Source organism: Cyanistes caeruleus, chromosome 14 (assembly GCF_971803275.1).
Source record: "Cyanistes caeruleus chromosome 14, bCyaCae1.hap1.1, whole genome shotgun sequence".
NCBI lineage: Eukaryota > Metazoa > Chordata > Aves > Passeriformes > Paridae > Cyanistes > Cyanistes caeruleus.
In genome coordinates this window covers 1,778,819-1,804,061 of record NC_141714.1, presented here as the reverse complement: position 1 = coordinate 1,804,061, position 25,243 = coordinate 1,778,819, and the positions used below count along the sequence as shown (strand labels likewise).

The 25,243-nt window shown below is 55.7% G+C and overlaps 1 protein-coding gene across 3 annotated transcripts; it reads left to right on the top strand.

Annotated features, from left to right (window-relative positions):
* Nucleotides 1-540: 540 nt before the first annotated feature.
* Nucleotides 541-24,784, top strand: LOC111929254 (Krueppel-like factor 5). 3 transcript variants are annotated; one of them, XM_086850069.1, is made up of 6 exons: nt 541-651; nt 895-966; nt 10,948-10,995; nt 14,164-15,067; nt 18,004-18,063; nt 21,781-24,784. In XM_086850069.1, the coding sequence occupies exons 3-6, from the start codon at nt 10,957-10,959 to the stop codon at nt 21,957-21,959; spliced, it is 1,182 nt and encodes a 393-aa protein (XP_086706195.1). In that variant the 5' UTR covers nt 541-651; nt 895-966; nt 10,948-10,956; the 3' UTR covers nt 21,960-24,784. The 3 variants fall into 3 exon arrangements, with proteins under 3 accessions (XP_086706195.1, XP_023782546.2, XP_086706196.1); XM_023926778.2 differs by lacking the exon at nt 541-651 and having other exon boundaries at nt 744-966; XM_086850070.1 differs by lacking the exons at nt 541-651; nt 895-966 and adding an exon at nt 1,491-1,792.
* Nucleotides 24,785-25,243: the final 459 nt, after the last annotated feature.

The window sequence follows — 25,243 nt, the reverse complement described above, 5'->3', positions numbered from 1 at the left end:
CGCCGGTCACCTGCTCAGGGTTGGGACTGGGGTTAAATCCTGGGGTGCTGGGGATTCCTGCGCACTCTGTTGGAGCATGAAATTTGGGGTTGGGATTGGGATCAGATCCTGGAGTGCCAGAGCTTCCTGAGCTCCGTGTGGGATCACGGCTGGTGACAGAGCCTGGGCTTGGGGATCAAATTCTGGGGTTCTGGAGCTCCTAAAGCACCTTGTGGGACCGTGGCTGGTGACAGAGCTCCTGCCTGGGGTTGGGACTGGGACTGAATCCCGGCTTTGGGATCTTCCTGAGATCCCTATCAGAGCATGGCTGCTGACAGAGTTTGGGGTTGAGATTTGAATCCTGGGGTTCTGGAGCTCCTAAAGCACCTTGTGGGACCGTGTCTGGTGACAGAGCTCCTGCCTGGGGTTGGGATTGGGACTGAATCCCGGCTTTGGGATCTCCCCATCAGATCACACCTGCTGCCAGACCCCCAGCCTTGAATTGGGCATTAAACCCCGGGGTGCTGCAGCTTCCCCAGTTCCCTGCCGGGTCTCGGGGCCCCTCTCTCCCCCTTTTATTCGCGGGTGTCCCGGTGGAAGCGCTGCCGGGAGCCTGATTGGCTCCACACCCTGCTCCGCTTCCAGCTCGGCGTTTCCTCCTCCCGCGGCCAGGTAAAGCCTTCCCTCGGCCAGGTAAACCCTTCCCCACCCTCCACCGGCCTCCCACCAGCGCACCTCGCTCCTGCTCGCCTCGGGTTTTTTTTTTTTCTTCCTTTCCCCTTCCTTTTCCCCCCACTTTTGCCCCTTTTTCCCCGTTTTCCGGGCCGGTCCCCGCTCGGGGGGATGAGCAGCGGGCTGGTGGACGCCGCGGTGTTGGCACCGCTCAAACCCGTCAGCATGTCCGGGGACCCCCAGGAGGACACCCCGGTCTTCGAGGACATCAAAGCCCCCTCCCGGCCCCTGGAGAACCCTCCCGACCTGGCGCAGGTAAGGAGCCTCTTCCGCCCGCTCAGGTGCCCGAAAACCTCCGGATTTGGCCTCAATTCTGCTTTGTTTTCCCCGTCCTTGCTGCGACACCTCCGTGGCTTTATCGGCTCCCGATTCCCCCTCGGCCGGGTTTTCTCCTGGGCGTGTTGGGTTTCGTTTGGGAATTTCGGTTTGGGTTTTTTTTTTTGGTTTGTTTTTTTTTTTAACATCCTGTCTGCCGTCACAAACTCCCTGTGGGCTTTGCTCCCACTCCGGGGTTCAATCCGTCCCCCCTGGAATTGCCAGGCCAGGGGCTCTCCCACCGGGCAAGGTTTTTGGGATTTGGATTGCTGCGCCTGCGTGTCCTGCTGGGGAAACAGAACCTTATTTGCCATTTTATTTTATTCTCTGCGTTTTTCCGCCACCACTGTGGGGAAGGAATGCGCCTTGAGATTCCCTGGCAGCATTCCCCCCCCCCTGGATAAAGACCTGGATAAGGCTTTGGGATGTTCCAGCCAGGGGGACGAGGCTCCAGCAGAGCTTCCAGCCGCTCTTGCTGCTGGGAAGGAGGGTGAGGCAGGCCCGGCCCCACCCTGGAGCTGTGCTTTCCCCCTTTTCCTGCTCCGTGGGGCGCGGGGTGCCCGGGATAATGATTAATCCTGATCCCCACAGCCCCAGCGCCATTTTGATCCGGGCGGGAACGCTCCGGGCCCGGCTCCAGGGACACGCTGGGACCCCCACCCCGGCCAGTGCTCCTGTGGAGACCCCCAGGAGGGAATCCTGGGCCTGTGTGACTCCTTCCCTTGTCCCCACAGTGCCCGTGTTCCAAGGGCCGTCCTGGGTCTGTGTGAGTGTGACCCCTGCCCCTTCCCTCATCCCCACAGTGCCCGTGTCCCAAGGGCCGTCCTGGGCCTGTGTGACCCCTTCCCTTGTCCCCACAGTGCCCGTGTCCCAAGGGCCATCCTGGGCCTGTGTGACCCCTTCCCTTGTCCCCACAGTGCCCGTGTTCCAAGGGCCACCCTGGGGCTGTGTGACCCCTTCCCTCATCCCCACAGCTCCCGTGTTCCAAGGGCCGTCCTGGGGCTGTGTGACCCCTGCTCCTTCCCTCATCCCCACAGTGCCCGTGTTCCAAGGGTCACCCTGGGGCTGTGTGACCCCGTCCCTCGTCCCCACAGTGCCCGTGTTCCAAGGGCCATCCTGGGGCTGTGTGACCCCTTCCCTTGTCCCCACGGCACCCGTGTTCCAAGGGCCACCCTGGGGCTGTGGCCTGCAGAAGGCCATGCCTCCACCTCTGGATTTCCTGGAGATCCAGGATCCACAGGGGCTCGTGGATGTGGGGTCAAACAGGGCAAGCCGTCCCTCCCTCCCTCCCCTGCGCTGTTCCTGCTCCTCCCTGCAGGGTTTGGGGATCCCCTGGAGCAGAGCTGGGTGGTGGCTCTTGGAAAACTGGGGATTATCTCTGGGGGAAAAGCTGTCAGCTCCCTCCAAACCTTCCCAAAAATGGGCTGGGGGAGGGAGAGCTTGGCTTTTTCCCTTTTTCCATCCGGGTGGGATGAGGCAGCGTGACCATGGCCAAAGGGGAAGTGTGACCAAAGGGACAGTGTGGCCATGGCCAAAGGAGCAGTGTGGCCATGGCTGTGGCCAGTGGGGCAGTGTGGCCATGGGTGGCCCTGAGCCCCCTCTTGTCTCCATCATGGGGACACCCATGGCTGGAGACCCCTTTACCCCCAGCCCATCCTTGCTGCTCTTCCATGGGAAAGTTTCCTCCCCCCAGTTTGGTCCCACTTTGCTCTGGGGTGGCCTTGGAGGTGTCACCCCTTTGCCACTGACCCTCCCGTGTCCCTTTCTGGGCTCCTGGGAGCTGAGCAGGTCCCATGGATCCCCAAACCCACCCCATGGCCCTCTGGGAGGAGTTTTCTATGCCCTGCCTCATCTCCCGGCGGATTCCAGAGGCTGCAGGGCTGGGAAGCCTTTGCTCCAGAGGGTTTTTATCAGTCTGACAAGGCTGGTGCCAAAGGCTGTGACCTGTCAGGCTCCAGCTCAGGGCAATTCCCGCTGCTCTGGCTGCCCAAACTTGGGACGAGACAGCAGCAAACGATCCCTGTGGTTTCAAAGTCCCATTGCCATATATCCCCCTAAAATTGCTTCTCAGCTGGGAGCACTTTGCCGCAGGAAATTTTATTGGATCTGACTCAGGTGGAAACAGATAATTTGTGGAATTTCCGATCAGTTTTTCCCTTTCCTTGGCTTTTCCAACCAAAAGAAAAACCCCCAAAAATGGAGAGAAGAGGAGGGAAAAGGGTTTGTGAGAGGAAAGGACTTTTCTTTCCTGATTTGAGTCAGATCAGCCAGAAAAAGCATTTTCCTTTTTAAACCTCCAGCAGCTGATGCTGAAGGGAATAATAATAATAATAACAATAATAATAACAACAATAATTATCATTAATATAAATATGTTATATTATTATATATTGTTATTATATGCTATATATTATATATTTAAATATTATATATTTATATATAATATATTTATGTATTATATATTTTATTATGATAATTTATTTTATTATCATTATTATTGTTATTATTAATGATTATAATAATAGATTATTATTACTATTTATTATATATTACATATTATATATGACATATTATATTTTATATATTATATACTAAATGTTATATACTCTATATTCTATATTCTATATAATATATACATTTATATATTTAAATATTATATTTATATATATTATACTGTATTTTATTATATATTATTAATTGTTTTTAATAATGATAATAATGATGATGATGATGATAATGATAATGATGATGATGATGATGATAATAATAATAATAATAATAATAATAATAATAATAATAGTCAAAAGTAAGGCAGATCCAGGGAAGATTTCAGGAGAGGAGGAGCTGATCCCTTTGTGTGGCTGCCGGCTCCCCCCGGATGAGTGAGGGGCCTGGGGGATTTATCCCTGCTCCCGGCAGGAATTGGGTGAGCATTTGGGAAGGCAATCCCTGTCTCCCTCCGTGGCTCCAGCTGGGAATTGCGGTGTTGGAGCCTCCGGGGCTGTGGAGATGCTGCAGGAGATGCTGGGGAGAGGGACAAGGACAAACCTGTCCCTCGGTTTAACCGCTCGCTGCCCGTGCTGGGGCTGAGCTCCCACGGCAGAGCAGCTCCAGAGCCCGCAGGAAACTCCGGCTAAAACCAGCGAGTCAAAACCCGGCAAATTCGGGGTGGGATTCACCCACAATTTTTGGTCATTTTATTTTTCTGGAGGCCTCCAACCCCTCCGAATTCCCCGGGAGCGGGATGGAGCAGCTCCACGGAATCGCTCGGCCGAACTTTGCGCTGTCCCGCTGGGACAAAGGCTGATTGTTCTGCCCGGGGACGAGGATTCCAGGTGTGCTCGTCCACGTGGATTCGCTGGAAAAGCGCCTGGTGCTGGTTTTTTTTTTCCCCTTTTTGGAAAGCTGGGAAAGGATGGAATGAGCCGTGCGCTCCGGATTTCCCTCTCTCGCTCCTCCCGAGCCGTGTGCGGGGAGCAAATCCCGACACCTGAACTGGCTCCCCGGCCTTTGGGGAATTCATTTCTGGCCCGAGCATCCCCGCCCGGGAGTTTTCCCTCCCTCTCAAACCTGTTCGGTCACCTCCCGGCTCTGTTTTGTTCTCCTTCCCTGCTCCAGTGAGTTCTTTTATCCAACCCATCCACTGCAAATAATCGCACTCACGAGCGTCTTGTGAGCTCGATTACAATGTTTGCTTTCCTCCTGCTCCATTGGCGAATTCCCGCAGTCACAGGGTCCCGCCGGGCTCTGGGGATTGGAGAACTCGTGTTTACAATTCAGATGTTCTCAGAACTTGAGCTAGCACGAAAACCCTCCAAAAAAACACCCCGTGGGCTGTTTACCACATCAAAGAGCTTCAGCCCCGGCCGAGCTCGGCTTGAAACTCAAACAATCTTTCATTGAGTTCAGAAATGCTGCGAGAATTCTTGGAAATTTATTATTTTCTCCTCTGGGGAGGGACCTTCAGGTTCCCACCCAGAGCAGGATTTGCAAGTATGAAAATGAGCTTCAGGACCTCGCTCTTTGTAGGATTTTCAGTGGAAGCAGGAGGTGGGAATGGCGAGGAATTCATCCCAGTGTAGCTTCTCTGAAAACACAGGTTTATCCCAAAAAAGCAGGATATGATCCATCCCTTCTCAGATCCCTCACACCTCAGGTAATTTATCTCATGGATCTGAACTCATCCTTGGAGAGGTCAGAGGAGGTGGATGCTCTCCTGCCCATCCAACCATGTTTTTTTTTGTTGTATATTTATTTACCCCAAACATTTTTACGTTGTCTCTACAAAATCATCATTTTGCTGCTCCTCGGGGATATTTCAGGGAGGTAAACACAGGAATGGCTGGAGATATTGAAATCCCTCACAATGAGCAGGTTTGATGTTCTCTAAACTGTGGAAAAACCCCAAATTTGTTGGGAAAAATCAGGGCACCTCCCCAGCTGATCATCCAAAACACTTCTGAATGTTTCCTTCTGGGCAGCTTCCAGCATTTGGGAGTTTTCTGGTTCTGTGGCGTGGGAGGAACTCAAATCAGTTAATTTGGGGTTTGCCATCTCCCTGGGGATCGCAGGAGTGTCACAGTCCTCGTGTTTCCCAGGGCTGGCAGTGCCCAGGCTCCCAAATGCTCCCGCTGGAGCTTCTCCAGGGCTTGGAGCCTTCTCCTGGGAGCTGTTACTGGCCTGTGCCATAATTAGCCTCCCTTAATTAGCAGCAGTCGGGGATTCCTTAATGCACAGGGAAAACGTGGAAGGCCCTGAGGAAACTCCAGATCTCTGCTCCCGGGAGCGCAGAGCTCCCTGCCCATGCCAGGGGTGGAATGAGGTGAAGGTTGGGGTCCCTTCCAAGCCAAACCATTCCACGATTCCATGGAATACTCAGCACAGGACACGGGGACAGGAGGGGACCTGCTCCAGTGTCCCCCACATCCCCAGTCCCTGTTTTGGCAGGATCTCCTTGGCCTGGGGATGTTGAGGCTTGGAAGAAGAGTTGGCCCAACCCAACGTTCCCAGCTGCCTCAGGCTTTGTTTTGTTTCCCCAACCGCTCTGGGAGGAAGTTGGGGCCGCAGGGACGGGGGGAATTTGCTGTCTGCAGGTGAAACCTGACCTTGCCCGGGGTCTGCCCGCTGGTTTTCCTGGGAATAACAGGATTTGTGGCCTCTGATGGGATCTGGATGCCAGGAGGGCACCACAGGCCCCGGCAAGCAGGCAGTGACTCATTCCATTGGCAGCCCCTGGGAATGTGTGAGCTGCCACAGGGATGAGGGAGGCAGAGTGAATCCCACCAACTGGGGAGGATCCCTGGCAGCTCCAGAGCCTCTCCTGTTCAGGACTTGGGGCAGGGATCTGTAACTGGGGGAACTGGAAGGCTCAAAGACAATCCCAGTGTCCTGTGGCCAGGAGCAGGTGGATAAATTTGTCCAGGTAATCCTGGGACACGCAAGGGTCAGGGAGAGGCAGTTCTGGGATGGAGCTGCAGGGAGCCCCTGCTCCTGGCTAATTCCAAATCCAGCGCTGATTTGTGCCGTGTAACCCAGGGTTCCTTGAGTTCCGCCGTGTTTTGGCTGAGGCTGGAGCAGCTCCAAGCCTCTCCAGCTTCCAGGAGTTGAAATCACATTAAACCATTTCATTTCCCCCCTAAAAAACCACCCAAGGGGCTGTAGCAGCTCACAGCAGGAATCGGCCCAGATTGACCTCCAGGAGTTTTGATGGAAAACCTCCCCTTGGCTTTGATGGAAAACCTCCAGGTGCTGAGCAGGAGCAGCTCAGAAATCACGGAATGGGAATATCCTGGAAAGCCTTGGAGGTCTGACTCCCTTGAACCCTCATGTCCTCCCTCCCCACGCTTTGAGAGCTGTCCTCATGGTGGGTGCAGCCATGGGAGAGGCCATCCCTGATTCCCACCTTCCTTCCCGCTCCATCCAGGGCTGAGATGGCTCCTGGGGGTTCTGCAGGAGTGGGATCTACCCCAAAAATGTGGATCAACCCCAAAGTCAACATGAGACCCCCTCACCCTCACACCTGGAGGTGCTCCTGTGTCATTCCCTTCCCGCTCTGGGCTTGGTGTCTCCAAGGCTTTGTTATTTTTCAATCCATTTATGGCTTTATTTTTGGAAAGGTTTCTGCTTGCTGCTGGAGCCTGGCTGTTCCCAGCTGCTCCTCTCTCTTCCAACCCCTTGACCTTGGAGCTGGATGAGGGTGTTTTCCCTGGCTCCCTTGGCCTTTGGGATTGTGGCACGATCCCGGTGATAAATACCTGAGCTGGATTGCCTTTGAGGGAGCCTTTATCAGCTGCCCGAGGGAAGGAATTGCAAACACAGCCAGCAAGTCTGGGAGTGGGGCTGCCTGGATGGAGATTCCCAGCTTCCCTGCTTCCTGGGGAGGCATTGGGATAACCCTCCCCATCTCCTGGGCCATCCATGGGCACAAACCTGGAGGATGAATGGAATTCCATGAATGATTTGGGAGTAGCACCTCAACCTGGAGCTGCTCTGAAGCCCCAGGTTTGGGCAGGATGGGGTCTCACATCCCTTGTGTGGCAGGAAAAGGGGAAATATCTGGAGTGGATGATGCAAACCTTGGACTTGATCACCTTAGAGGGGTTTTCCATCCCAAATTATCCGCTTTGAGAGCAGCCCCTCACCCTGGAGCTGCTGGGAGCCCCTGTGGGACTGAGCGAGCAGGGGAGCCCATCCAGGGCCTTCCAGCACATTCCCACGGGAGCAGGGATTCCATCTGGGACACGGCTTTGTTGTTTACAGCAGCCAAACGTTGGGCACTTGAAAGGAAGAGTCCCGGGGCTTTCTTTGCTAATCCCGTTTTGCAGAGAGTTCCAGGAGACTTGAGGAACAAACAGAAAATAACGTCGATCCAGGTCGGTATCAAACCCAAATGATCAGAGGAACAAATATTTACCCAGGTCAATATTTAACCAGGAGACAATAAATGCTGATATTGAACCAAATCTGGATATAAATACAGGCTATTTATAAAGTGAGCCTGCACAGGGGCACTGCCAGGGCCGTGCCAGGGGGGTTGATTGATGATTATCCTGCCCATTGTTTGCTGATTCCCTTGGAGGCTGCGGTTTCGTGCAGGTGCAGGAGGAGAAAGAGCCCAGGCTGGGTTGTTGTGGCATGACCGTTGTGCCACACCTGCGTTCCCGGGGTCCCCCCTTCCCCTTGGAGCCGTGTCCTGCTGTTCCCTCGTTTCCTGAGCCCCCACGTCACGGAATCATGGAGTGGTTTGTGTCGGGGGGGACATCAGAGGTCACCCAACCTTGACACCTTCCGCTGTCCCAGGCTGCTCCCAGCCCCATCCAGCCTGGCCTGGGACATTCCAGGGATCCAGGGGCAGCCCCAGCTGCTCTGGGCACCTGTGCCAGGGCCTGCCCACCCTGCCAGGGAACAATTCCTGCCTAAAATCCCAGTATCCCATCCAGCCCTGCCCTCTGGCACTGGGAGCCATTCCCTGTGTCCTGTCCCTCCATCCCTTGTCCCCAGTCCCTCTCCAGCTCTCCTGGAGCTCCTTCAGGCCCTGTAAGGGGCTCTGAGCTCTCCCTGGATCCTTCTCCTCTCCAGGTGAGCCCCCCCATCTATCCCAGCCCGGCTCCACCCCTGGGAGCCTCCTCTGGATTTATCCCAGCAGTTCCACATCCCTCTGGTGCTGGGTCCCAGGGCTGGATGCTCTTTGCTGCCCAGCACGGGCACGGGTGACATTTTCCCTGCCCCTCTGTCCCCAGAGCTCTTTGCAGCAGTGACAGCACCACACTGGGGGCTGGCTGTGAGCAGGGGCCTGGGATCCAGCAGAGCAGGAATCTCCCGTCTGGGAGATGGGATGGGAGCTCTGGGCAGGCAGGAGCTAGCAGGGGCCCGGTGAAATACCCTCCCAGCCCTCCCTGCACCTGTTTAGCAAACACTGATTTCCCTCCTGGCCCCCGTGGTGACAACACCTGATGTTCCTCGGGCCGTTTGGCATTTGTCACCTGCAGATTAGGAGGTGTTTAACCAGGGGACAGCCCCAGCCCAGCTCCCCGTGCTTGCCGTTAATCCGGGTTTATCTCGGGCCTGCCAAGAAATGTTTGTGTTGGACTCTGCCTGAATCGATCTCCATGCTGATAACAGCTCCCCCAGCCTGGGACACCTGATCCAGGGGTAAATCCTGCAGGATTTATGGGAACTGGCAGGGGTGGAGGGGATCACATCCACCCCTAGGAACCACTGGAAAATCCTGCCCCTGGAAAACCCACTCTGGAGAGGTGGGATGGCATTGCTCACTTCATCCAGCCACTGGTTTTACTGGGGCTGGGGGTTTCACAAACTCCAGCTCTCCCAGGGGCTGCTCCTGATGTTATCCCATCCCCCAGGGAATTTTGGTCGCCAGGTTTGGGTGTGCTGAGTGCAACACTGCTACTCCAGCGACACAAACTGGTGGCCAGTGGCCTCACTGGAGTGGACAAAGTGCTGGTTTGTGCCTTCTCCTCGTTTTTATTTTGGTTTACTTTCTCTGCCAAGTGGAGGAGATGCTTCTCCAGCGTCAAACTTGGGTGACTTTTTGGGGGAAAAATCTCCCCAGAGTTCAGGGCTTTGGCTGTGTGAGAGGAGTCTCTTGTTAGCTTTCCCTTCCTGGCCACATAAAGATGGCTTCAAATTAAATAGAGTTTAGGGTGGGATATTGGGAAGGAATTCCTGGCTATGAGGATGAGGAGGGACTGGTATGGAGCTCCCAGAGCAGCTGTGGCTGCCCCTGGATCCCTGGGAGTGTCCAAGGCCAGGCTGGACAGGAGGGTGGAATGGGATGAGCTTTGAGGTCCCTTCCAGCTGAAAGCGTTGTGGGGTTCTGTGAAGGATCCCAGTCCCTCTGGACTCCCAGAGGGTTTGTTGGTGTTTCCCCTTCTCCCTGAGCTGCTGATCCATGGCTGGTGGTGGCTGCTGGAGCCTGTGGCCACACCGTCAGTGTTGTCTGGTGCCTCCTGCCCTCATCCCGCTCTCCAGGGATGGCAGTGACTGTGAGGGAATCTGGGCCTGTGATCCCACTAAAAGCCTGGTGCTCTTCATCTGGAAGGCTCTGGGGCCTTTCCCCATCAGCTCATGCCTTGTGCACTGTTGGGCTGAGCTGGGCACCCTGCGGGCGGGATAAGCTCAATCCTCCCCAAAAAGAGCCAGGAAATGGTTCATTCCCTGGAGTGGAAGGGATGGGCGATCATTCCAGGTCACTGCTGTCCCTTGGGAGGGGGACAGGCAGAGGATGTGGGGTCTCCAGCTTTGGGATCTGAAATTCTCCTGGAAGTGAGCAGGAGAAGGATGTGGAATGAGCCCACAGGAGGCTGTAAACCCTGGTTTGGGATTTGGAGGAGTCCCAGATCTCTTCTGCTCTTGGAGCTGGAGGAATCTTGGAGCCTTGGAGAAAGAATTTGGGTCTGAGGGATCTGGGAAGAGCCCTCAGCCCTCTGTGGGAATCTGGGAGAGGCAGGAGAAGGGAGAGGTGCAGGACATTTGTGAGCACACTCATCTGTGTGGGGATGACAAAGGGATTTCAGGTGCCGTGCCTCAGTCTCCTCCGGAGAGCTCTGGGCTTCCCACTTGTCCCTTCTTTTCAAAGAGGCTTCCCTGTTCCTCCTTGGACAGGCTCCAACCCATGGTGGGCAACCATCAACCCATGGTGGGCAACCATCGACATGTGGTGGGCAACCATCAATGTGTGGTGGGCAACCATCAACGTGTGGTGGGCAACCAGCAGCTGCTTCCATGCCACGGAGTGTGGGGTGGGAGGAAACACCACTGGCAGGGGGGACACCTGGAGAGCCTGGGGGGCTCTGGGAGGCTCTGGGGGTGCTGCCCTCCTTGGCCAGGGGAATTTGGGGAGGTCTTTGGGGTGGCCAAGCTGGGGAGGACACCCCACTAACCCAGCCCTGCCTCCCACAGCTGCACCCCATGAGGATGGACCAGCGGATGCCACCGCTCATCCTGGAGGTGAGTGCCTTTCCTCATCCCTTCCCCTGCATCCTCCCGCTCCTGTTGGGAAGAGGAAACACAGAAGTCCCCAAGAGACTGAGCTGGGACATTCCCCACGCCCCATTCCCTCTCCCCATTCCCTCTCCCCATTCCCACTCCTCATTCCCTCTCCTCATTCCCACTCCTCATTCCCTTTCCCCATTCCCACTTCCCATTCTCACTCCTCATCCCTCTCCCCATTCCCTCTCCCCATTCCCTCTCCCCATTCCCTCTCCCCATTCCCACTCCTCATTCCCACTCCCCATTCCCACTCCTCATCCCTCTCCCCATTCCCTCTCCTCATTCCCTTTCCCCATTCCCACTCCCCATTCCCTCTCCCCATTCCCTCTCCCCATTCCCTCTCCCCGTTCCCACTCCCATCCACTCCAGAGGAGTGGGGCAGGGCTGGTGTCCTCCTGCCTGGTGACAGCCCCTGCTGGTCCTTTCCCTTTCTCCAGGAGCCTGAAGGGGAATTACTGTGGATTTTTAATGGGAAGACTGGGAAGATAATGTGCTCTGCAGGGAGGGGTGGTTCTAGGGGAAGGGAGAAACAAGGGCCTTCCATGGAATCCTTTAGTTTGGAAAGGCCCTCTGAGCTCCACACCTTCCTCCATTTCTATTCCTGCCTGGTCCCCTGGGGCAGAAGGACCTTCCCTTGGGAACTGGAGGTGAGAAAGTGAAATGCCAGAGATAAGGGAAGTGTGAAGGAAAAGGCACCCAGCACCTGGCCCTGCCCCTGCTCCTGCCAAGTGGGGCCGTTCACTGCTCAGGAATGCGCGGCATCCTGAGCTGATTCCCAAGGGAACCCGGCCTGTGCCAGCCTGGCTGCCAGGAGTGCCCAGGGCTGGGCTCCAAGGCTTTGCCGTGCCCGAGCTGGGCACCGAGAGGAGCAGGGAGGGACATGGGGCTTGGAGCTCTCCATGGGGGTGGGATGGAGGTGCAGCTCTGGGTCCCTTCCCGGCCTCCTGCTGATGCCTCGGGGCAAAGAGGGAGTAGGGACAGGACCCAGGGGACAGCTGGAGTGGTGCCAGGGAGGGTCAGTGTGGAGATCAGGGAAAGGTTCCTCATCCAGAGGGTGCTGGGCAGGTTCCCCAGGGAATGGGCACAGTCCGAGGCTGCCAGAGCTCCAGCAGCGTGTGGTCCATCAGGGTGAGGTTGTTGGGGTGTCCTGTGCAGGGCTGGGCTGGATGATCCTTGTGGATGCTTTCCAACTTGGGATGTTCCATGACTCCACAAGTGGCTTTAGGCTCTGCCTGAGCCAGGGTTCCTTCTCCAGAGGGGCTTCCTCAACTTCCTTCACCTGGGACAGGAACTTCCAGTACCTCCACGTTTGACGAGGACAGACATGTCATGGTTGGACTCGATGACCTTAGAGGTCTTTTCCACACAATTCCCTGTTTCTGTAGGATTCCCTGGTTCTGCAGGATTCCTGGGTCCTACAGGATTCCCTGATTCTGCAGGATTCTCTGGTTCTGTAGGATTCCCTGATTCTGCAGGATTCCCTGGTTCTGTAGGATTCCCTGATTCTGCAGGATTCCCTGGTTCTGTAGGATTCCTGGGTTCTGTAGGATTCCCTGGTTCTGTAGGATTCCCTATTTCTGTAGGATTCCCGGGTTCTGTAGGATTCCCTGATTCTGTAGGATTCCCTGGTTCTCTAGGATTCCCAGGTTCTGTAGTATTCCCTGGTTCTGTAGTATTCCCTGGTTCTGTAGGATTCCCTGGTTCTGTAGGATTCTCTGGTTCTGTAGGATTCCCTGGTTCTCTAGGATTCCCTGGTTCTCTAGGATTCCCTGGTTCTGTAGGATTCCCTGGTTCTGTAGGATTCCCTGGTTCTGCAGGATTCCCAGCACTCCGTGTACACACACCAGTCCCAGCGTGGCCCTTCCCATGCCGGTTCCCTGAGCTCCCTCCCGGGTGGCAGAGGGTGGATTTGTGGCTGTCCCCATGCCTGGGTGACAGCCAGCTCAGCCATGTGTCGCCAGCACGGCTCCCAGAGGTGCAAAGGCTCTTTGAATGAGCTGGAAGCTCCATGATCCTTTCCCTGGAAAGGGTGAGGAAATCTCTTGGCTCCTGCCCAGCTTTGTTCAGAGCCCTGAGGTGGCAGCAGGGCTGACTTTGGCCCATGGCACCCTGGTGACACAGTTCAGGGCTGGAAAGCTCGGCTCAGGGCGTGGGCTGAGCTCAGCTCCCGCTCCTGGAGTGCACACTGGGCTCTGCCAGGGAAACCTGGTGGTTTTCCAGCTGCTCTCCATAGGAATGAGGGCTTTGACACTTGGAGAACCACGTAATTAAGCTCTGCACGAGAGCTTTAGTGCTGGGATCTGCAACCACAACGAGCAGAGCCTGAGTCATCCAGCACCAGAAGATTAATTTCCCCAAGGATTGCTCCATCAGGCTGCTGGATTTTCGGGCCTGGATCCAGTGGGGTGCCCCAGCAGGCAGGAACCAGGAGGGGAAGGCACCAGAGCCAGAGGTTCTGGTAGCTTGGAGGAGCCAGGCTTGTAAAAACAGCTCTGTAAAACCAGAACTAACCCAAAGGTTAGGCCAGGGCTGAGTCATTGCCCAGGTGAGGCAGGACGGCAGGAACTGTGCCCATTTTAGGCTCGGGACACACTGAATTAGTGGCAATATCACTAATATTTCTAGGCCCAAATTATTCCCAATTAATTAAAGATATTGTCCTAGAATTCCTCAGTTCATTAGAGACTTTCCCAGAATAAAACACTCCTCAGGCTGCTGAGTTTAAAGGAGACCAGAGCCAGCACATCCAAGGTGGGCAGCAGATCCTGGCTGGATTCATCCCTGCACTGCTGGTGCTCACTCCTGCTGTTTGTGTGGCCAAAGCTTGGTACCCAAAGCTTGTTTCCCTTTATCAGGTCTAATTTCTGTCCCACCTGCACCCTCTCCCGGCTGCCCGGCGTTATCAGGGCGATAGGGATTGGGGAAGTGGGGCAGAGGACGCTGATTCAGCCCTGGGGAGCCTGGCTGAGTCAGACCCGGAGCTAAATCACCTCAGCTCAGGTTCCTGGGCTGTTCCCGCTGCCGCCTCCATTTCCTGCTGGCTCAAATCCCCATCGAGCACTGGCCTGCCCCTGCTGGGTGCCAAGGTCACCTTTCCCAGCTCCCCTGTCCGTGTTTTCTCCGCAGGCGCGCTCGGAGATGGACAAGTACCTGTCCAGCGAGGTGCCGCCCGTGCCGATGCTCCCGGACAAGAAGTACCGCCGGGAGAGCGCCTCGGTGGTGGACGAGTTCTTCTCCACGGAGAAGCCCAGCTCCACTCCCTACAGCGTGAACATCAACGTCATCCTGCCCGACACCACCCACCTGCGCACGGGGCTCTACCGGCCCCCCAAACCCATGGCCCCCTTCCCGCAGATCAAAACCGAGCCCGGCACTGGCTTCTCCCAGCCCTGCTCGTCCTCCTCCGGCCCCACGCAGACCCTGCCCGACTTCACCAGCGTGTTCAGCATGCCCCAGTCGGTGGCGGTCAACAACATCTTCATCAAGCAGGAGATGCCGGCCGAGATCCCCTTGTCGGCCCACCCGCAGCAATCCCAGCTCTTCCAGCTGCCCCTGGGCGCCACTGGAGCCGACATCCCCACCCTGGCGTCCTCCTCCAGCAGCACCACGGCCATCAGCTGCCTCAGTGGGGTCACCATGTCCACGGGCTCGGTGGCCAGCATGGCACACAGACCCGTGCAGCCAGCGGGGCCCCTCAAGCAGTACCCACACGTGGCCCAGGGACAGGGAAGCTTTGGGAACATCCCTGGGCAGTTCTACCCCGCCCCGGGGGTGACTCTGCCCCCCTCGCCCCCCAACTCGCAGCCTGGCAGCCCCGAGAACCAACCCGAGCTCATCAACACCATCTCTCCCCCGCCGTCCTACGAAGCCACTTTTGGACTGAAGCTGGTCCAGTCGTCCCAGATCCCCCCAGGTCCCAACGGCGTCGGGGGCCTCTCCCAGGGCCACGTTGTGATGCAGCCCCCCAAGTACAACCGGCGCAACAACCCCGAGCTGGAGAAGAGGAGGATCCACCACTGTGACTTCCCAGGTGTGCTCATGGGGGGCTTCAGGGGTCTCTTGGCACCCTGAGGATGGGTGGGAGCCTCCAGGGAGGAAAATCGGAGATCCTTTTGGGATGAAGCTGTGGATGGAGCCCCAGGGAAGTAGGAGGGAGTAGAAGAGGTTGATCCCACCAGCACGGTGTGGTTCCTGTTCTGTCTCCTTCCCTCTCACTTTACACTCTGGCAAGAGCAACTCAGCGAGGCAGAGAGCTTCTGCAAAGCCAGGGATGCTCCTGGGAATCTGTACCTGGGAATCTGCACCTGGGAACCTGTACCTAGGAATCTGCACCTGGGAATCTTCACCTGGGAATCTGTTCCTGGGAATCTGCACCTGGGAATCTTCACCTGGGAATCTGCTCCTGGGAATCTGCTCCTGGGAATCTGCTCCTGGGAATCTGCACCTGGGAATCTGCACATGGGAATCTGCTCCTGAGCTGTTGCTTTGCTCTGGTCTTTCCCAACCCTGAGCAGCCGTGTGAAGCCACTCTGCCATTCCCTTCCTTTCCCTCTCTCTCACAGTGGGTGGAAAACCAGCGAGGAATTCCCCCCAAGAGCTGAACTCCCTCTGAGGGTTGTGATCTTCCCAGGGGGCTGTGAGCTGGGTGTCCCTGTGCCATCCTTCTGTGGCTCCCTGTGCTGCAGCGGGAGCTGTGCCAGGGCCATCAAGGTGTGGTTTGGGTTGGAAGGGATGTTCAAAGGCTGTGCCATCCATCCCACTCCTGCCGTGGGCAGGGACACCTTCCCCTGTCCCAGTTTGCTCCAAGCCCTCAAGCTGGGGATCAGCCCAGAGCAGCTGGCGCTGTCCCTGGATCCCTGGAAGTGTCCATGGCCAGGCTGGACAGGGCTTGGAGCAGCCTGGGACAGTGGGAGGTGTCCCTGCCATGGCAGGGGTGAGTCTGGATGGGATTTCCTTCCAATCCCAGTCTGGGATTCCATGGCACACACCAGGGAAGCAGATCCCATTGAGAGATCCCAATGAGAGCCATCTGAGGGCTTGGAAATCTCCGCTCCCGGAGCCAGGACACACCTCCCGCTTCCTGGGCTGATCCCCAGTGCTGACCAGTTGTGGATTAGCAAACACTTTTCCCGTGGGGTGTGTGTGAATGAGGAAAGTCACTTCCTAACCGCCTCCTGGGAGATTTACAGACTCTTTCCATGGCATGGGAGCGGCTGGAGGTCAGCCCAGAGGCTCTGCCTGCTCCAGATCCTGTCTCCAGCTGTGATGCCAGGAACTGCATAGGGACAGGACAGGTTGGGAGAGACCTTTCTGTGCTGACACCTTCGTCCTCGCTGGCTCCCTGTGGATCAGGGACTTGCCGAGCCAGAAGCTGCCAGTGGTGGATGGCTTGTGCTGCATTTTTTACCTTCTGCTGGTCATGGTGAGGACATGAAAGGTGGGATCTGAGACACATTCCTCATGTCTGACTGCTCAGAGGCTCATCCTGCTGGATTTGCACCGAGGCAAAGCTGGTTTTAGGCAGAATTTTGGTCTGTGGTGCAAAAACAAAACCACCCCAATCTTTGCTGAGTAAATCCTGGGTGTGGACGTGCAGAGATGGAGCAGGGATCCGTGGGATCCCTCCCTTGAAGGTTCAGCTGGAGGTGACTCCAGTCAGGAATAATGGTAAGGAATTCTCACCAACCTGGTCTGTGTGAGGAAGTGAAAGGGCCTGGGAGACTTCACACCTGGAACCAGGTGGACTTGGGAGACCTGTCCGTAAAGCCCCCATCCAGAGCCTTCCAGGGCCTAAAGGAGATCCAGGAGAGCTGGAGAAGGATCTGGGACAAGGGATGGAGGGACAGGACACAGGGAATGGCCCCCACTGCCAGAAGGAATGGTTAGATGGGATATTGGGAAGGAATTCCTGGCTATGAGGATGAGGAGGGACTGGTATGGAACTCCCAGAGAAGCTGTGGCTGCCCCTGGATCCCTGGAAGTGTCCCAGGCCAGGTTGGACACAGGGCTTGGAGCAGCCTGGGACAGTGGGAGGTGTCCCTGCCATGGCAGGGGTGGAATGGGAAGAGCTTTGAGGTCTTTTCCAACCCAAACCATTCCATGGTCCCATGATCTCTCTCCCAAATGTGAGGGATTGCCAAAGCTTCAGAGCACCAGAAGCAAAACTGAACGGGGCCACCACCCCTTGCTGCTCCTGCCCCACCTGAGCAGGACGGGACCAAGGCCAGGAGGCTCCTCTGGGCTGGGGGAAACACTGGGATGAGAAATGTCCCTGTGCTGCTTGTGCAGGTCGCAACAATTCAAATTCAGATTTGAATGTCCTCATCAAAACACAAAGCAGCAGGGCCAGAAAGGGCAGCAGAGGCTTCCTTAAGCTTTATCCAGCTGAAACTCTGCAGGAATTAAACCTGACTGGTTCTGAGACACCTGCTGAAAACTGGAACTTCTCCCCAGTCACGGCGTTTCAGTTAAACCTTGTCTTTGATGAAACCCGTTCATGCTGATCTTGTGAAAACCCCTGGCTCTGTTCTGGGACTTGGGAGCCAAGTTGTGCCTGTCCCTGGCTGTTGCCTGCTTCCTGGAACATTCCTACCACGTCTGCTGGGCCAGGGCTGTTACAAAACCCAGCTTTGCAAAGTGATATCAGCTACGACGGGAGCCCAGAGAGACTGGAGCACAGAGCCAGAAATGGTGGGGAACTGAATCTTTTCTTCCTGGTGGTGGAAGGGAGGGTTTGAACCTCTGTGCTTGACTCTCCCCTGCCTCATTCCCAGCACAGCTCCCATGGGTGGCAGGAGAAGGTGTTAAAGCCTGTCTGCCCAAGAGAAAACGCTCTCTAGTTAATGCTGAGCCCAAGCCAGGCGTATTTGCATGGCCCAGCTCTGCCCCTCCCCTCAAATATCAGAGTTTGTTTGAGCGAGGGCCCCTCTCTCACAGGCAAATTGTGCTTTTTTTCTGTCCCTGCAGGTTGCTCAAAGGTTTACACCAAGAGCTCCCACCTGAAGGCACATCAGAGGACTCACACAGGTAAGAGCGGCTCCAGGAAACGCTGCCAGCCTCAGGTACCAAATCCCCCCAAAAAGGGCAGGGCTGGATGGGATATGGGGCAGGAATTGTTCCCTGGCAGGGTGGGCAGGCCCTGGCACAGGTGCCCAGAGCAGCTGGGGCTGCCCCTGGATCCCTGGAAGTGCCCAAAGCCAGGCTGGACATTGGGACTGGAGCACCTGGGATGGTGGAAATTACCATCAGTAGTGTGAGATGAACTTTCAGATCCCTCCTAACCTGGTTTGTTCCTTGATTCTTTGATTTTTTTGTCACTCTGAGCTCTTCTCTCAAGATATCCCAAATCCTACCCAGGGCTGATCCTGCTGATCCTACAGGAAGGATTTGTAAGACCTGAGTTTAGGATCTCTGGGAGACCAGGGCATCTCTTTAGTGTCAAACCCCCGTGGTGGCTCCCAGGGAGAGGGAGGAACCCCTCGTGTCTCCTTGGGCACCCCTCCCTCTGAACCCAGCAGTCCATGGGGGTTGGGCTGTGCCCTCATTCCCGACAGGAATGAGGGAATGAGGACCAGGGAATGAGAACCAGGGACCCCAGCCGGGAGCAGCTCCCAGCACAGCTCCCCTGGGCTGATCCCAGCTCCGTGACACTCTGCAGTCAAGCCCCGGCGCCCTCATTAAGGCATTTATTATACCTGAAACGTTATCAGATCCCCAGGTAGTCCAGGAACCATCAGTGCCCTCATAAATCTCTTTTATAGGAGGGCTGATCTTTACTGAGAGCAATTAAGCTGGGCCCAGAGTTCACTTCTCTTTTTTATGAACAACGACCAAACCCCACTCTGCAGCTGGGAATTGGTTCTGGCTCTTGGCTCCGTTCCTTCCTCCCCTTCCTCCTCCTTATCAGCCCTTCAAACAAAGAATTTCGCTTTGTGCATGAGCCACTGATATTTCTTTGGCAGGGGCTGGGGAGGAGGGGGCTGGGAAACAGCACGGAAGGGGTGGAAAAAGAGGAACAGGAAGGATGTTGTCCCAGAGCTGGGTACTGATAGGGATTTATCACAGTCTGGAATCGGGGCTTTAAAATTAAATTAGATTAAATTAAATATCTCCTGTCCCTTCTGTGGGGCGCTCTGTGCCCAGGACAGGATCCATGAGTTGGGCGCCTCCTTCCCTATCAGATATAAAGATGTACCCAAGAAAACTTGGATGGGTTTGAAACCCAGGGAAACTCAGTGGGTTTTCCAGGTTTCCCAGTATCCAGGCAGGAAATCCGAGTGGCTTTGGCTCCTTCCCTTCCCCTGCTGTTAGAGGGAAGGGTGGAGAGGTGAGGGAGGGTGTGAGCTGAGGAGAGCTGGTGGTGGTGTGGGATGAGCAAAAAGCAGGGAATCCAACCTGGAGCCATCCCACAATCCTGGCCCAGGATCTCTGCATCCCAGGATCTCTGCATCCCAGGATCTCTGCATCCAAGGATCTCTGCATCCCAGGATCTCTGCATCCAAGGATCTCTGCATCCAAGGATCTCCGCATCCCGGGATCTCTGCATCCCGGGATCTCTGCATCCCAAGATCTCTGCATCCAAGGCTTTTAAGCCTGGTGTTTTGCTTTGGAAAAGAACTGAGAGCTGCAAGAGCAAAGGTTCACCCCAAATCCTGCCTCACCCCCCTCATCCGCAGGGTTAAAAATGTCCCTTCTCCCATTCCCTGCCTGATGATCTGGGAACTCTTTCCTTGTGGTTTCCCGTTGCCGTGGGCCGGGTGTTTCCCTCTCCCGGAGCCACCATTCATTTCCTGGGTGCCATTGTGAGGTTAAACATAAACCCCCGGGGCCGGGAATGCCACCTTGGATCCTTTGTTTGAGCCCGCCCTGCCGTGCTGTCCTGGGAGAGGCAGCCAGCTCCCGGGACAATGGGAAACCCGGGACAATAGGAAACCTTGGGTTTCTGTCCTGGAGATCACCCTGGCATTGTTTGTAGGCAAAGGGCTTCGGTGGGGTTGACCCAGCCAGGTGACCTGGAGGGGACAATGTCTGGGCTGCGAGGGGCAAATCCTGCCTTTGGGAAAATCTGATTTTGGGGAAATCCCACCTCGGGGGAAATCTGAACTTTGGGAAAATCCTACCGTTGTCTTGGCATGTCCCAAGTCCCATAAACCCCCAACCAGCTCCTTGTAAATCCTCTGCACTCAGTGTTTACCTGAGCCATAAAAACCCCCCTCCCTTTCCCACGGAGCAGCATCCAGGGGTTTTTTGAGGAGCAGGATGTGCTCGTGCTGCTCTGCCTCCTCCAGGTTCGCCTTTCCATGGTTTTGTGTTTCATCCACCGTGGGCAGGGCACTTGGAGACCTTCCACTTCCCTGGCCGAACGTGGCATCCCCAGCCCTGGGAATTGCTCAAGGCCAGGTGGGATAGGACTGGGATCTAGCGGAATGTGGACTAGTGGAACCTGGTCTGGGGAAGATGGGCCGTAAAGTCCCTTCCAAGCCAAGGCATTCCAGGATTTCCTGGTTCCATGGAGCAGCCTGTGGGAGGAAAGGCTCCCTGGGAAGCATGGAGAGGAAGGAATCCCTAGAAATCGGTGTAGGAATCCCTGGAAGTTGGTGGAACCTGGTCTGGGCAGGGCGGAACTTGAAGGGCTTTCCAAGCCGAGCTGTTCCAGGATTCCCTGGTTCCGTGGAGCAGCCCGTGGGAGGAAAGGCTCCCTGGGCGCATGGGAAGGTCCCCCTGGAAGCCTGGGGAGGAAGGAATCCCTGGAAGCACGGCAGGGCAGGGCACACATGCCCGTGCACGCGTGCTGCGTGCGGACGTGCGCTCCCGCCGCGCCGCTGCGCCCGGCAGTTGGCCCCGGGAAGGGTAAATATTTGAGGTCGGGAATGTCAGCACATTCCCTGAACTCTGCCTGCTTGTTCAGGCTGTTAAGAGCAGCTCTAATATTTGAGAGCACCACACCCTGTGTGGGGACAGGGCTGCAGGCAGGGTTCAGCCCCGTGGCCTGGCTGGAAGCAGCCGCCGGCTTTTCCAGCCCAGTTCCCAGCTGGCTGGGAAGGTGGCGGGGTGAATGGATTTCATGGATTTCGGTTGGGAATGGGTGTGTTTGGGAGGGAGGGGGAGAGGGCACGGGGATGACATCACCTGAAAGCTCTGAGGGAAACACAATACCTTGTGTACAGAGCTGCTGGCGGGGGAACGTGGAGGTGTGGAGCGTTAGGTCATGGAATCCTGGAACGGTTTGGCTTTGGGAGGGGTCTTTAAAGGTTGTCTGATCCTTTAGGGACGTCTTCCACCAGATCAAGTTGCTCCAAACCTCGTCCAACCTGGCCTTGAGCACTTCCAGGGATGGGGCAGCCACCAACACTGGATGGGTGCTCCAAAACAATTTAGATATTTTGTATTGAAATGTAGGTTTGGAGCCCTGTCTTCCTCCTGGTGCCTCCCACCACTCACATCACACCCTCCTTAGGAATTTCTGGCTTTTTTCTTTTAAAAAAAACCCCAAACTAATTCACAAGTTGTTTTCAGCCAGAAATGCTCCAAAACCCAGCAGGAATTTGGAGAGCAGTGGAAGGCAGAGTGGGAGGGGGTGAAGAAGGACAGGAGCTGGCTGGTGCAGCTCAGTCCCTCGGTGCCTCTGGGCTGCGTGCGCTGGGGCGCCCTGGCAGTGCCACGGAAGGAGGGCATCTCCAGAGGCCAGGGGGTGTTTCTGGGAGGCTGGGCACACGTGTGACCTGTGGCTGTCCCCCTGGGCAGGTGAGAAGCCCTACAAGTGCACGTGGGAGGGCTGTGACTGGCGCTTCGCCCGCTCGGACGAGCTCACCCGGCACTACCGCAAGCACACGGGGGCCAAACCCTTCAAGTGCCTGGCGTGCGGCCGCTGCTTCTCCCGCTCCGACCACCTGGCCCTGCACATGAAGAGGCACCAGAATTAGGAGCCTCCCTTCCCACTCCTCCGAGAGCAGCTCAAAGTCTTCCCTTCTCCCAGGGAAGGACCTGTACATAGGAACGACCCCGCGCCGCGATGATCCGAGGCAGCGGCAGAGCCCCTGCCAGCCCGGCCCCGACCCTGTCTGGTTTTACAAGAGACTGAAACCCACCCAGCTCATTTCAAACGGGCCCTGACTGCAGGCTGATCTCCTGACCAGGCTCCTGGTGGCACCGGGGCGATGGAGCTTGCGTTCCCAAGGGCTTTCTTCTGGCAATCCTGCTATTTATTTGTCACTCAGGGGTGACTTCATGTCTCAAGGACTTTTGGGATGGGTGAGGCCCGGGAGGATGTGACAGCTTGGCTGTGACTGGTCTCACTTGGACTCTCTTGGACAGTCCCATGGCAAAGCCATGGATGTGACACTGTGTGACCGAGGATGTGACACTGTGTGACCGTGGACATGGCACCTGTCCCATGGTGTGACCATGGATGTGACACTGTGTGACCATGGATATGACACTGGTGGTACCATGGATGTGGCACTGTCCCTCATGGTGTGACCATGGATGTAGCACTGTCTCCGTGGTGTGACCGTGGATGTGGCACTGTCCCCATGATGTGACCATGGATGTGGCACTGTCCCCATGGTGTGACCATGGATGTGGCACTGGTGCCATGATGTGACACCACAGATGTGACACTGATGGTACCATGGATGTGGCACTGTCCCTGTGGTGTGACTGTGGATGTGGCACTGTCCCCATGATGTGACCATGGACGTGACACCGGTGCCACGCCAGCACAGGAGCCATGCCCAGGACTGTTGGGGGTGACAATCCCATCTCTGTGGGGGCACAGAAGATCAGACCTGTGACAAACTCACCCTTCAAACAAGGGGCAGCACAAAAGCAGGTGACAAAAGCGTCACCTGTGTCCCACTGAGCCCATTCCTGGCAGCCAGCTTGGGACTGCCAAGCCCTGCCCTGCCTGGCCAGGTTTTCATGGTTGTGTCCTTAGCATTTCTGCTTCCAAGAGGAATTTGGACTCCGGGTGTCTCTGGGAGGACCAGCGTGGGTTTAAAGCCACCTCAGGGGACATCAACTGCTGAAGGTCTGGTGTCCCAACATCCACCAGTGGTGCCCTTCTCCAAAATCCTCCCTCAAGGGCTCGGCGGCTGCCGGTCCCACCGGGCCTGTGCTGTTGCCATTCCATCCGATGGGAGGGGGAAAAAAAAAAATAATAAAAAAGGGAAAAAAAGCATCTTGGAAACAAATTCCAATAAATCCTGCTGTTCAGAGTGGAATCACATGACTACCTCACAGGTTCACCACCTCCTTCTCCCTAAGCTCCTTCCCCCCATCCCGTGGGATGCACATCCCCGTTCTCCAAAGCCTAACAGGGGTTAAATTTTGGCACAAGAAGAGCCAGTTCCGAGACCAGCTGTGAGAGTTTTAAATAAATCAGGACCAAATAACAGGCCTGCCGTGTCCAGCAGAATATTCCTTTGTTCCACACCCTCCTCTCTTGTTTTCCCTTGAATAAATTTGGGTGGTGCAGGGATTGATGTATGGGATGGAAGGCCACACTGGACCGTGGTCAGGCTGGAATTTGGAGGCCACTCCTCTCTGATGTTGCCAAAGCCACTTTTTTCCCCTTGGATAAACAGAACCAGTCCCGTGGGTCTGTCTGACAGGAGAGGAGGGCAGCAAGGATTTGGGGTCCAGCTCTGGTGACTCTTCCCTGTGGCTCTCAGGAGCCTCCCGTGCCACCATGGAGGGTGGGAATGGACTGGGGAAAGGCCATGGAGTTGCTGGATGGTTTTTCCCAACAGTGGGAAGAGTTTTCCAGCCCTCAGCGCCAACCTCCACGCTTCGAGCTGGCTTTTTGGGGCACCTCTTGTGGTTGAACCTCCCCAGGTTCCCCCCAAACCACAAGCACAGCCCCACCCGTGGCCCTCTCAGAGGGGTCTCTTCACCCCCCTCTGCCTCTGGAGGAGGAAACCTCCTCTTCCCACCCCTAATTCCCCACCCTGTGATGCTGATGGAGCCCAAAACCAGTTTGCTAAAAACCAGTACAAAGCCAAACCCACCAACAGGCAGCTTGAAATCCGAGGGGAATTGGACATAATTTTCCTGCTAACCTTGGGAATCTTTTTCCCTACAGCCTCTGCTTGTCCTCCCCTGGACTCTCTGTGTGTAAATATATAAATATATACATTTTTAAAAAAAATTCGATGAGGGGCAGAAGTGTTTTAGCTCCCACCCACTGCTCTGTATGCAAACTCCTCACGTGCAAATCCTTCTCTATGCAACAGTTTTCCGTTTTTAAAAATGAAAGCCACGGCAAATCCTCGGCTTTTATTCCTTTCTTTGTCTATGGACGGAGTGGAGAGCTCTGGGTTTGTATTGCTGAGCGAGGGCAGCTGTTTTTGGGGAGAAATCTGGGGAAAGGGGGGTGGTGCCGATGGAGCCACGTGACACTGGTGACAAATGAAGGTCCCTCCACCCCCAGTCCCCTGGGATATTTTGGAAAAGCTTTGCAAGGAGCGGATCAAACTCTGGAATGTGGGTGCCTCACCTCTCTTTGATGATGGGGAGAAAATCGCTGTAAATAGGCCAAAAGTGCTGTGTGACTTTGTGGGTTCTTCCAGGTGATCTTTATTATCCAAGATGAACACAATGGGAGGAAATTGGGACCTGGAAAACGTGTGGGGAGGGAAGATTTCTTTTCTTGGGATGCTGTGTTTGTTACAGAACCCCTCTCCCCCACCAAACTCCCCCAGGAACATTGATCCATCTCCTATTTTGTAATAAAATTTTATCACCTGCACACCTGCTCTGGCTTCTGGTCCTTTCCTTCCTGCTCCAGGAGCTTTTTTTTGCCTTCATCCCCTGCTTTTCCAGGCTTCAGTAAAGGAGGAAATAAAGGTTTTTTTATTGGGGAAATGGGTATCCAGACAGGGGAGGATCCATGAACGGTGTGAGCCTGGAGTTGTCCCTGTCCCAGCACCGTGGGAAGGGGAAGGAGGGACACAACCCTTGGTTTTGACCCCCTCACCTTTCTGTGCTCCCCTTCTTTATCCTGGAGGGAAATGGAGCATCCACAGCTCCAGGAGGGGAAGAGGGACAAGACACCTGAACATTCCATGGCCCTGTCCTGTCCTTGGGGGCACCGCTGTGCCCCGGGCTGCTCCTGGTGAAGCCCCCAGGACAGTGAATAACGGGGATGTCACCGAGGTTTAGAGGGGGGCTGGTTGCTTGAGAACCTGAAGTGTTCTCCCAAAGTGGG

What these genes read in the sequence shown, in the direction of transcription:
- LOC111929254 (XM_086850070.1), top strand. Translation starts at nt 1,595, where the DNA reads ATGATTAATCCTGATCCCCACAGCCCCAGCGCCATTTTGATCCGGGCG. An exon ending in TGCCACCGCTCATCCTGGAG is followed by an intron (nt 10,996 to 14,163) that starts GTGAGTGCCTTT and finishes TTTTCTCCGCAG; the next exon opens with GCGCGCTCGGAGATGGACAA. An exon ending in ACATCAGAGGACTCACACAG is followed by an intron (nt 18,064 to 21,780) that starts GTAAGAGCGGCT and finishes CCCCCTGGGCAG; the next exon opens with GTGAGAAGCCCTACAAGTGC.